Raw genomic sequence first — 13736 nt, forward strand, 5'->3', positions numbered from 1 at the left:
TTTCCAAAAAACAGCAATATTCATAATATTAATACTAGATTTAAAGACAAACTTGCTGTCCCCAAGTATCGTTTAGAAAAAGTTAATAGGTCTTTTATGGGAATAGGTATAATAATTTACAATAAAATACCAAAGGATATGTTGGAATTAATAACCCTTAAATAAATTCAAAACATCTGTTAAATCATATTTACTGAGCAAAGCCTATTACTCACTAAACGATTACTTGAATGACGAGTGTGCATGGCAATAGTTGTTCATGCACTGAATTTTCATTTAATGTTAGACAAAGACACCTATATAAAATACATTGTAAATAAACTGGCTTTCAAAAAAAAAAAAGTAATTCAATTGAGTTTCTTGCCAGTTCTTCTCAATTGGATCTATATACGGAACTGGACGGTAGGGAAAAAAAATAAAATTAGAATGTAAAAATTTGACGTTCATAAGCGGCTAAAATGTCCTACATGAATAAATGATTTTTGAATTTGAATTTGAATTAAGCCTCTTATAAGATATGCCTCGATAATCTTCAACAGGCAAGTCTAAGGTCTGCAAGTTCTATTAATAAGGCGGCGGAAAAATTTAGACAGAACCCGAAATGCAACGAATCAAATTAATCGTGCTGCCCAGGAACATGAAGATCGCAGTGACATCTTCATCGCGAAAGAATTCAGGTAAGACAGACCCGTGAAGTGCTATATTCGACTAATAATGGTGCAAGTTTGAATCGAGCTGCTTTCTTTTACGATAACTCAATTGACAGTGTTACCATTGGAGCCATGAACTCAGTTTGCAGTATTGTAAGGCATTGATATACAAAACTGGAGCTAATGGACTGTGTTGCGCATATAGACAGGTGAAATTGATACCATTGCTACCACCTCCAGAATCATTGTACTCATTGGTTTTAGAAATAGAAAAAGATTTCATACACTTTTTAAACAATATTCAACAATACAACAATTGCTTTAAAATTATATTTGGAGCAACAAAAGTAGTTTGGAAAAAATTCATGCCAATTGTTTGCTATTGTATGTTTAAGATTCAAGATTCAAGATTCAAGATTCAACATTCTTTATTAGTAAAACATGCGTGATTTCATAAGTAGATGATATACTCGTACATACAAGGAATTTGTCCGACATGTTTAGCCTAGATAGCATACAATATATTAATATTAAATTAAAATGTTAAACAATAATAAAACAATAAAAAAAAGAATGATGTCATAATAATAATCATACTACAACGTTAAGTATATGCACAATAATATAAAACTAATAAAACATTTCGTCAAATTTATCATCTAAAAAGTTCGATATACTATAATAACATTTGTCAATCAACAACCTGTTTAATTTATTTTTAAATACATTATTGGGAAGGCTCTTCAAGTATTTACGTAACTTATATATTTTAGGTCCCATACATAATATACTGTCATGCATAAGCTTTGTCATAGATCTAGACACGCGGTAGCGTGTCAAACCGAGTTTCAAGTAAGACAACTGGCGAGCAGCACCGTGTGTATATTTACACGAACCATTTGGAGCCACTTTTGACCCTCGCATAACTCAAAAACTCAAAAGGTCTAACTTGGCTAGTTTTCATATACGAAATATACTGTAGCCTTCGCAAGTTCTAAACATGTTACTTGTCGGTTCCTATTTTATTATTAGTAGTAACTAGCAATCGAAAGTAATAATTGGTATATGAGAACTGGCCAAGTTAGACCTTAGGCTACAGTATATTATCCTAAGTTATAAGAAGAAATGATATTTTATATTGTTATCTAGACACGCGGCAGCGTGTCAAGCCGAGTTTCAAGTAAACTGGCCTGCAGCACCGTGTGTATATTTACACAAACCATTTGGAGCCACTTTTGACCCCCTCATAACTCAAAAACTCTTTCACACAAACCTGTCAAATTTGGTTCATATATTGAGACTTGCGAGATAAATATGTGTTCCAAATTTCATAAACATATCTCAAACGGTTATTTAGATATTAATGTCCAAAAATCGTCATTTTTATCACTGATCAACTATAGATCAAAATTATAACCCACTTCCAGATGACCTAGGAAGTTCAAATTTGGCATGCAGATAGGTAATTAGGTGAATATAATGGAAAAAACTGAAACTGGTAAATTGTTATCATTTTACTACAATTTTTCACTTTAATTGATTATATTTCAACTTATACTGGACAAATACTAAAATTCTATGAAAACGTCGATAGCCACCAATTGACATTGATCCCTGGCGAAAAATCTCATCTTGTACTGGACGGAAAGTAATATTGTATGAAAACGTCGATCATTGCCAATTTACGTTAACCCCTTCACATCAGTGTCGATAACTAGCAAACTTCAAATATTGAACTTCAAAATAGCCTAAGGGCTAACTTGGCTAGTTTTCATATACGAAATATACTGTAGCCTTCGCAAGTTCTAAACATGTTATTTGTCGGTTCCTATTTTATTATTAGTAGTAACTAGCAATCGAAAGTAATAATTGGTATATGATACAGAAATTCTAAATATTGCTATATGTATAACACAGCAACAGTAGTAAAATAATACAAAAATGCAAGAAATACTCTTATGCGTACAAAAATAAACATACTTCTAAACTAATAATACTATAAGGTAAGGTTCGATAGCATAAGAATAATGATCGGCTTTAGGCACAAGGTAATAATGGACAAATCTTGACTACTGGTCGAAGTAACGTACCAGTAGAAGTTTTCAACTCTACCACCCTAACAGTACCGTCAGAACCTGGACAAATTTTAGTTACCCTAGCAATTTTCCAACGAAATAGTGGCAAACCGGGATCTTTCAGCAAAACCAAATCGCCTAGTTGAACGTTAGGTAGTTTAGCAAGCCATTTGGGTCGCTGTTGTAATGTATGAAGATATTCGGATTGCCAACGCTTCCAAAAATGCTGAGTTATTTGCCGTACTAACTGCCAACGATTGAGAAGATTTGATTCTATTATTTCTTCTTCAGGTAATGCCTGAAGAGGTTTACCGATGATAAAATGGCCAGGAGTTAAAACGTCTAGGTCATTTGGATCATTTGTCATAGGTACTAAAGGGCGTCAATTTAGAGCAGCCTCTACTTTTGTGAAGATGGTAGCTAATTCTTCGTAAACCAGTGAGCGATCGCCAATTACACGAGTAATGATTAATTTGGCAGAGCGAACAGCACTCTCCCATAAACCACCCATGTGTGGACTGGCGGGAGGATTCAAATGCCAAACTATTTGTTGATGAGCTAAATATTTATGGATTTCCTCATGAGAATTTATAATATGTTGCGTAACATCTTTTAGATAATTCCGAGCACCAACAAAATTGGTACCGCAATCGCTAAATACGTCGCTAGGAAGTCCCCTACGAGAAACAAACCGATCGAAGCATGCAAGAAACGCTTCAGTAGACAACTCTGAAACAATTTCCAGATGAACACATTTGGTTGTAAAACATACAAAAATACAGAGATACGATTTTACGGACTTGGCGTTTCTGATACGAGAAGTTTTTAAGAAAAACGGGCCCGCAAAATCGATCCCAACCTTTTGAAAAGGTCGACAGGATGTTACTCGGTGGGAGGGTAGATCTCCCATAAACGGTTCAATAGATCTAGGTCGTGATGTGACGTTGACAACGAAAAATTTGTTGGCGGATCATTCGACGCGCTGATAAAATCCAAAAGTAATTTTGTAATAAATTTAGAAGGGAATTTAGAATAGGATGTAAAAAGACATGATGATAATAGTCAATTATCAATCGTGTCACGTGGTGCGCCTTAGGAAGTAGCAATGGATGCCTTGTGTGGTACGGCAAATTAGAATTGGTAAGCCTTCCACCTACTCTTACGAGACCGATGTTGTCGAGAAATAAATTAAGTCTCATGAGACCACCTTTAATAGATTTGTTTTCCTGTAGCCTTTTAATTGTTCCAGAGAATTCCGAAGACTGAACCAATCTAATTATAGTGTGAGTGCTATCAATCAACTCGGCCACACTAATTGGTCCAGTTCTTCGTTGTGAAGGCTTGCGTAGATTGTGACAGAAACGTTTGCACCAAGCTACTATACATCGTAACTTGGTAAACGAGCTGTACTTGGTGAGAAAAGGAGGCTCCGTAATAGTATGCGTGACATGAGGTGCAGGATAGGAGGACCGTACACCAGGCAAGTCGGCTTCGCTAAGTTCTGATGATTCATTAGGCCATGTTGAATCGTTCATTTCAAGCCATGATGGACACCACCATAGGGGATGATCAACTAATTCAGTAGGAGTAAGGCCTCGACTGGCTGAATCAGCTGGATTCATCATGGACGGTACGTGTTTCCACGTGACATTGGAAAATAAATTTTGGATTTGGGATACACGGTTCCCTTCATAAGTTTGAAGTTTGTGAGGTGAAGTTTTAAGCCACGATAGGACTATGTTCGAATCACACCAAGCAATGACAGTAGTGATTGACATTTTGACATTTAAAATGTCAAACACGTGTTTGGTTAAGCGAATGAGTAAAAGTGCGATCGGAGATCTGTGGTTGGGTAAACACGTGGTCGAGCTAATTTTAATTCTTTATTCTTAATTTTAAACGTCAAATTGTGTTGAGTTGGTATATATTCCTTTTTGTGTTGTCCTGTGATTTGTTTAACGAGTGGTTTCGGTGAGTGTTTGTTTTTGTATGACCCACCTCCATCATTAAAACGATGGAGGTGGGTGTAGACGAAGATCCTCCTGATGGTGGGCGACCTCTTACCCATCCAATTACCATGGACTGTGTGGAACGTTCACAACCCTCAATCGAGCTTGCTAATAATAGGAAGCGTCAAGCTTCAGACCACTCTACACCTGCAATTGATGGGAAAAAAACAAAATCACCTTCTAACTCTATTCAATCAGTTTATACGAAACCTGGTTTTGAAAGTGATGCACAGTTCAAATATAGAAGTACAGACTCAGGTCCATTTTCAGTTCATGTCAGTAGAGTGGAACCAGACGTATCTACCGGCTATTCTATCCGACTTCTTAGGTTTGCACAATTCATTCATAAACACAATATCCCTGGAATTAAAGAAGAAGGCATCAAAGCTTTGGGTAGAAACAAAATTTCTGTAGAATTTTCTTCCCACTCTGACGCCAATAACTTTGTAAGTAACCCAATCTTATCAAATAATAACTATAGTGGAGTAATTCCTAAATTTCAAGTATCCCGGATGGGTGTCATACGCAATATTCCCACAGACTGGACATTGGAAGAACTACTTGAAAACTTAAAATCCCCAACTAGTTGTGGTCAAGTTATTAGAGCCAGAAGGCTTAATATTAAATCTCGAAAACCAGACAATAGTGTTAGCTGAGATCCATCCACTACAGTAGTACTAACCTTTGAGGGACAAATTCTTCCTGAAAAAGTTTATTCTTTCTATACCTCTCTCCCAGTGACTCCCTACAATCTCCCTACCATCCAGTGCCGTAACTGCTGCAGGTTTCGTCACATAAAAACACAGTGCCGATCACAGCCTAGATGTTTCCAATGTGGAGGTCAACACTCCGGTGATGCTTGTGACAAAAATGAAGAGCAACCATTCTGTGTTTTATGTGATGGTAACCATATAGGCAATAATTCGACATGGCCTGAACACATTAGACAAAAAAATATAAAAATTGTTATGGTTGAATATAACATTAGCCACATGGAAGCTTCAGCCAGATTCCCTCTCCCTAGGCGCTCCTATGCTGATATGATATCTACACCTCAGTCCAATATGTATCCCTCGCAGGCTTCTATCGCCCAATTATATGACCACCCCCTCTGCAGTCACCCTACTCCTCCCCTCAGAAAACAGTATCTTATCGCAAAACAGTTTATAACTCCCCTCGTCCTCATGCTCCTCTCGGCAAATCCTATGATGCAGTTGCCCACAACAACATTACACAAACTCCAAAATGTACACAACCAAATGGTTTTTTAACAGACAACGCTTTAACAGACAACCAGAAGTACATAGAAACCACTCCTCTTCCCATTCCTAATGATAACTTAATTGAATTACTTACTTGCACCTTAATAAACATTATCTCTAAATTCTCTGAAGCCTTACCGCCCAATGTCCCTATCCTTGTTCAACAGCTCCTCACAAAGTTAACTGTTAATAATGGACCAGTCGGTCCTACAGTGGAACGTTAGAAGTATCAGAAACAAGAAGTCTGATCTCATTTACCTTCTTAATCACTATAAACCTGTTGTCACTGCCATCTCGGAGACATGGCTAAAACCTGGCACTCCATTTCGGGTATCAGGTCATGCTGTTCTCCGGGATGACAGGGATGATGGTTGGGCGGGTTCCGCCCTATTAGTATGTAAATCCTTTCCCTTTACACAAATTACCATACCTTCTCATAGCCCTGGCTTTCAAATTGTAGCAGTAAGAGTACTCAATACCTCTTTTGTGTCTATTTATATCCCTCACCCAAATTATTCTCACATCTCAGAGTTGCAAACTATCCTAGGTACTATCCCTTCCCTTCTCATTGTGCTTGGTGATTTTAATTGCCATCACACTATGTGGGGATCACATTTTAATGACCCAGTGTCCTCTTTCCTGCTGGACTTACTTGATGACCTGAATCTCTGCGTACTGAATGATGGATCCGCCACTCGACGCATTGCCCCTACCCAAAACCCGAGCTCCCCTGACCTTAGTCTTGCATCCCCAACTTTGATAAATAAACTTATCTGGCACATCCTTCCAAACTCATATGGTAGTGATCATCTACCCATAAATATTACCATAATTAACTCCACTTTCCCTCGCACCCCTGCTCCCCAACCTCTTCTGAAATACCGACTACCTAATGCTGACTGGGAAAAGTATTCTGCTCTCCTTGACCAAAAACTGTCTCTCCTCCCTCCAAACAATGATCACAACTTTTTGCAAAAATTATGACCAATTTATATCATGTCTTCTGTCAGCTGCTGACGACTCAATTCCCATAAAAAACTCGACAATAAATAAAATCTGCTCTCCGCCATGGTGGGATAATGAGTGCACCACATCCGTTAAACAGCGAAAAAATGCCGAAAACACATACGCACTAAACTTAACGATGGACAACTATTTGGCTTTTCGCAAAATTTGTGCTAGCACGAGAAGACTAAATTTTGCGAATCATTATCCCCACGAACACATCCTTCAGTAGTCTGGAAGAAGTTAAATTCATTCCGCAAGGGATGTACTAGCGTGGAAGCTACTTCTAATGACCCTCTGCCATGGCTTAATAATCTGTATAACAATTTAGCCCCCTCCCAAGACTGCCTCCAGATACCATCCCCTCCTGTGTCAAATGATAGAATGGACGAACCCTTCTCATACCCGGAGCTGTGCTGCGCCCTCGACCACCTTAGAGACTCATCCCCTGGTATAGATGGTATTCCTTACTCCTTCATCCATAGGATCTCTATTTCTGCGAAAAAGAAGTTACTGGAAATATTGAATGCCGTCTTTGTATCAGGAAATGTACCGGAATCTTGGAAAACCCAAATCGTTCCATTCCATTACAGTTCCCATTCTAAAGCCTGGTAAGGATGCATCTGATGCCAGTTCGTACAGACCTATTGCTCTCTCCTCGGTTCTGGCAAAAATCATGGAACACTTATTAAAAAATAGGGTTGAATGGATTTTAGAGAACAAAAACCTTCTACCGAACAGCCAATTTGGTTTCAGACGTGGAAGAGGAACTATTGATAGTCTCAGTATTCTCACCAACGAAGTCCGACTTGCTTTCTCCAAAAATCAGCATCTTACATGCGTCTTTCTAGACGTCTCATCTGCGTATGCCAATGTCCAGTTTCCAATACTCAGGCAAAAATTGCAAAAGCTGAGTATCCCTGCGAGACTGACCAACATCATATGCAATCTCTTTATGGCCCGATCTATCTCTTTGCGCTTTCAAGGCTCTCTCCATCCTCCAAGACTGGTCTGGAAAGGCCTTCCTCAGGGCTCCGTCTTGAGCCCCCTCCTTTTTAATCTTTACACCTGCGATCTAGAGACATCTGTTTCCTGCTTCTGCAATACATTACAATATGCTGATGACATTGCCTTATATTTAGCCTCCGACTCCCTGCCTGGAAATGTCTCTGGCCTCAACAATGCCTTGTGGTATTTACACCAATGGCTAGAGGATCACGGCCTAGCTCTCTCCATACCCAAGTGTACGGCTGTTGTATTCACCCGGAAGAGACAAATTCCCACATAAATCTTTCTCTTAATGGTTAGAATATCAAAACCGAAGACAAGGTTAAATTTCTCGGTATCATTCTAGACTCCAAACTCTCTGGTCTCCATCATCTCACTTACATCTCTAATAAGTGCGAGAGTGCAATTAACGTACTAAAAGCTCTCTCTGGAGTTCGTTGGGGGTCTCATTCCTATAGTCAGAAGCTTCTGTACAACTCCATAGTTAGGAGCCACTTTGATTACGGATGTTTCCTGTTAGAACCATGCAATAAAATTGCCTTGGCAAAACTTGACAGAATCCAATCAAGGTGCCTACGATTAGTTCTGGGTGCAATGAAATCTTCAGCTAATAATGCAGTCCAAGTAGAATGTGTAGATCCTCCCCTCCAACTTCGCAGACAATTCCTTTCAGATAGATTCTTCCTAAATGCTTAGCAGTACAATGACCATCCTTTGGTCGCAGCTTTAGAAACCCTGTCAGACCTAGCCTCCACATCCACTTATTGGTCACGTAAGGACCCTTCACCAATCCTCAAGAGTTTCCACACAATTAAAGCCTTGCCTTACTCAATCATTAGAACACATCGCAACCCTATCTTTGAATATGATAATTCCTTAATTTTTCACCCCACAGTGCATTTAAACTTTAATATCCAAAAACACAGTATTACAGCAAATCAGGATTTTAATAAAATTATAGAGGAATACTTTAGAGATTGGGTTCTCGTTTATACTGACGCGTCCAAGTTGTCTAATGACGGCAACACTGGCGCTGCAGTATGGATCCCTAAATACAATATACTGCTCAGTTTTAAATGTCCTCCTCCCACATCGATGTTTACTGGAGAATCTATCGCCATTTTAGAAGCTATTTTATACGTAGAATCCCACCAAATTAATAAAACCCTAATCTTATCAGACTCTCTAAGTTGCTTACAAGATATCCAGAAGTATCCATTCCATGCCAAAAACAACTCTATTATATCCTTGGAAATACGACAAAGTCTCTACAAATGTCATAACTCTGGTATAAATGTTGCTCTAGCATGGCTTCCTAGCCACTCGGGAATAATAGAGAACGAGTCAGTTGACTCGTGGGCCAGACAAGCGGTGAGTATGGGCAATACCACTCACAACAAATGTTATGCTCGTGATCTACGAGCACAGGCAAAGCCTCAGTTGATGCAGGCATGGCACCACCTATGGCAAAAAACGAGACTGGAAAAAGGAAAGTATTATGGAAGCATTCAACCGGAAATACCCTCCAAACCATGGTTCTTCTCCCAGCGCTCACTAGACAAATGGGTTACTTCAGTTATATGCCGCCTCCGACTAGGACATATTTGTACTCCCACTTTCCTTTTTAAAATCAGGGTTCGTGACCACTCTCTCTGTGAATGTGGCCTAGACGAAGGGACATTGGAGCACATATTTTTTACCTGTCAGTTCCGATATGCTCCCCCGTAACATTGCCAGACCTATTAATATTCCTTTTCTTTTAACACTGGCTCACTCCCCCTTAGTTAAAATACTAGGCAAATTTATTGCTGTCAATAATATAAAAATATAACCCCCTTTGTATATATTCCCCACATTTTAAAATCCTTGTCTATGTCATGTCTGTCAACCTGTTACATATATTTTATTATACATGTATTTTACTCAATCACTATTTTAATTGTAAGCTAACATGTGTTGTGTTGTCCTTATTCTTAGCATTCTCAGCCAACTGAAACAGTCCTTTCTACGAACACAGTCAAGAAAACCGTAAACCACACCACTGTGTCTCCCAAACCACGACGTTGGCAAAATCACCGACTTCATTTGTGGAAGCCATTTAAACTAAAAAAAGAAGAAGAGTAAAAGTGCACCGTTTAATTCCAATTTGGGAATAGTTAGTTTTTGTTTGAGTGGTGCTACACGTGATTTTGCAAGTAATAATTTAACATAATTACCATGAGTATTTTGAATTCTCAGATAGTTGCAAGATGCTTACTCGCGCTCGGACGCATCACTGAAACCGTGCAATTGACATACAAATGGTTGATGAGTGATAACATAACGTGATATAGATACTTTATTAAGATGAGGAAAATCTGCAATTAATTCCGACCAAGATTTTTGTATAGCAGGGGGAAGTGGATCGTCCCAACTCTTTTGTGTTGACCACAGCTGTTGCATAAGGTGCTTGGCGTAGAAAGTGACAGGAGCTAAAAATCCACATGGATCGTAAAGTCTCGCGATGTTAGACAAAACGTCACGCATGGTCATGACATTTCTCATGTTTGAGACATGATAGGTGAAGCTATCCGTTTTTGCGTTCCATTCGATGCCCAGAATTTTGAAGATGTTGTCACCCTGCTCCTCGAAACGGTATGGTGGCTCGCAATGATCGGATGTGAAAGATTCCAAGAACTCCTTTGAGTTGCTTGACCACTTGCGCAAATCGAAACCGCCTTGAGAGAGAATGGCAACCAGATTTTGCTGCAATTGCTGAGCAGAATCAAGACAATGAGACCCACTAACTATATCATCTACGAATGTATCTGCTAGCAACACCCTAAAAGCCTCAGCATATTGGCTAGTATTTAAATGAGCTAACTCGTGAATGACGCGAATAGCTTGATAAGCAGAGCTCGTGATGCCGTATGTTACGGTAGTTAACTCGTACTGCTTCAAGGGTTCAGCAGGAGAAGCGCGCCAGAAGATAATTTGGTATCTGCAGTCGTCATCATGCATGCTGTCGATACATTTGTTTTATGTCGCATGTGAAGACAATTTTGTGGAGTCGAAATCGCAAAATAATATCTTCAATATTTTTTTCAAGTTTGGGACCGGACATAAGTACCTGATTAAGTGAAACACCTGTAGAGCTAGAGGCTGATGCATCATATACAGCACGAAGTTTTATGGTACTACTGTGTTCACGTACAACACCATGATGAGGAATATAATATCGGTCACTTGATACTGGACCTGACACTTGACGCATATGGCCAGCTTCAACGTAATCCTTCATGAAGGCAACATAAAGTTCATGCAACTTCTCATCCTTAAGCATGCGACGCTCCAAATTATGAAATCGCTTTAAGGCGGTGGTGTGTGTTTCACCCAAAGGCTTATGATCCACTTTGAAAGGTAACCGCACAATGAAACGACCAGTGCTATCCCTTGTGTGAGTGTTAGTGAAGTGTTTTTCACAAATAATGTTTTCAGGATCTTGTATAGGTTGACTGGGAGGTTCCTCAGATTCCCAGAACCTTGAAAGGTTAAAATTAATATCTGTGGTACAGGCCATGGAGACCACACCACAAGTCTGCTGCGATGCTGTAGGAGCCTTGCCCATGATGATCCAACCTAAGATGGATGAATACGCAGTGGGCATGTCTTCACCCAGGCTACGTTGTTCACCATCAATAATTTTATTAAAACAGTCAACACCTAAAAGAACATCTATTTTTCCCGGCATTGAGAAGTTGTTATCAGCCAAGACTAAGTTTTTACATTTATCTAAAATGCTTTTATTTACCATAACTGATGGGAGATTACCTGTTATGCATTTTAGGATGATACAATTAGTTGATATGGTCTTGGTAGGATCCATAAAAGATTTTATGTTGCAGTGTATCATTCCCCGACTATGCTGAGCTGATGAAGCACCTAAACCAAGAACACTGCTAGACGGTGAACGTGGCAGTCTAAGTTGTTGTGCAAGATTTTCAGTTACAATTGAAACCTGAGAACCATTGTCGATGAGAGCACGAGCTGAATGGTAATATCCATTGACATCTCGTACACTGACAATAGCAGTACCCAAAATCATAGTGGATTTACATTCAACACCATGGATAGATTGAAGTTGAGCTATGGAACCCACTATCGACACAGCAACTTCATTATCTTTTGGGTAAGGTTTCAGTTGATCGGATGAGATGTGTAGCTTTGTATGGTGTCGGCCACGACATACTCTGCATACACTTTGTGAAATGCATTTTGAAATATGATGAGTTCTTAAACAATTAAAGCAGAGTTTATGTTGAAAAACAAAGGATTTTCTTTGTTCCGGAGTCATTGAATCAAATTTAGAACAGTAATATATGTAAGCTATGTTTATCCTGACAGCAAGGACAAATAATCATACTAAGTTTATTTTTATTGTTGGATTCAATGACTGTTAATGTACTACTAGTAGAAGACCTATGTATAGAAGCACTAACATATACTAAAACATGTAATTGATTTTCCAAAAATTTAATTAAATTCTCAAATGTAGGTATAGTTTTAATGTCAATTTAAGATTCAAATTTGCTTCTCAAATCCAGTGACAATTTTCTAAGAATTATATGAAGTAAAAGAAAACTCCATGATTTAGTATTCATGTTTAAGGCATCAAGAGCTTGAGTGCTCTCTTTAATGGTGAATAAGAATTTTGTTAAAGTTTTTAAATTTAATTGTGTTAAATTTGGCCAATTAAGAATTGCTTCTACATGTTTATCAGCGATAACTCTCTTGTTTTCATAGCGTTCTGTTAATAAATTGTAAGCAACTTGATATTTTCTCACTAGATATTACTAAATGCTTTACCAAAGAGAGTGGTTCCTTATCCAAAACACTCAATAAATAGTGTAACTTTTGAACAGAACTTAAACTATCATTTTTATGAATTAGACTGTTGAAAATTGAGATGAAGTTTGGCCACTCCACGCTCACACCTGAGTACCTATTTAGAGATATCTTGGGAAGCTGAAAGGCAGGTTCAGATTTAGATGATGAGTGTTGAAAACCACTGGCATTGTTACTCTTTGTTTGTATTGAACTATGCAAAACTTGAACAGAATAAAACATATCCATAAAAGTTGAATATCTGTTTTCCAACTCCTCACGAGATTTGTCACTTACAGACTCAGTACTAGATATAAGAATAGCAAAAGCCTCCTCGAATTGTTGCCTAAACCGTTCTATATCCTTAAATCGAACCATGAAACCAACTTGCTCTTGTGAAGTTAAGTTTGGATTTTCGCTAGGTTTACCTGCAAGTTCATACACATTTCGCATGTTTCTGTAACTCAGATCGCAGTTTGTGGCGTACGCTTTAATATTTGCCATTGTATTTTAATGTTATTAAACCAAAATAATGTAATATTTTCCTAAATGATATACGAAAATTAAAATGTAAACAAAAGTTAAAATAACAATTTGATTGAATGAATTAATACTGACGGGTTATGATTGACAACTTACTGTTCTGTGTTGCCAACAATGAGTTATGATTTTTGCTTAAAGCTTTATTGACAACCAATGAATGATACTGATTTGATGGAATGAATGACAAGCTGAAATATGAGTAAAATGGCTGATATGTACGGCGGTTGATATGACAATGAAAAATGACTTGGAATACTTGATGAAATTATGAGATGAATATGATACGATCTATGTGATAATATGAAATATGATTTATTTATG

The 13736-nt window shown here is 38.2% G+C and overlaps 1 protein-coding gene across 1 annotated transcript; it reads right to left on the reverse strand.

Annotated features, from left to right (window-relative positions):
* Nucleotides 1-10262: 10262 nt before the first annotated feature.
* On the reverse strand, nt 10263-13376 carry LOC131855255 (uncharacterized). Its single transcript, XM_059206498.1, has 3 exons — nt 12991-13376; nt 11111-12280; nt 10263-11010 (listed from the first exon to the last, which is right to left on the reverse strand). The coding sequence occupies exons 1-3, from the start codon at nt 13374-13376 to the stop codon at nt 10263-10265; spliced, it is 2304 nt and encodes a 767-aa protein (XP_059062481.1).
* Nucleotides 13377-13736: the final 360 nt, after the last annotated feature.

This window comes from Achroia grisella, unplaced genomic scaffold (genome assembly GCF_030625045.1).
Source record: "Achroia grisella isolate CSIRO2021 unplaced genomic scaffold, CSIRO_AGI_Agris_v1 utg1360, whole genome shotgun sequence".
NCBI classification, from domain to species: domain Eukaryota; kingdom Metazoa; phylum Arthropoda; class Insecta; order Lepidoptera; family Pyralidae; genus Achroia; species Achroia grisella.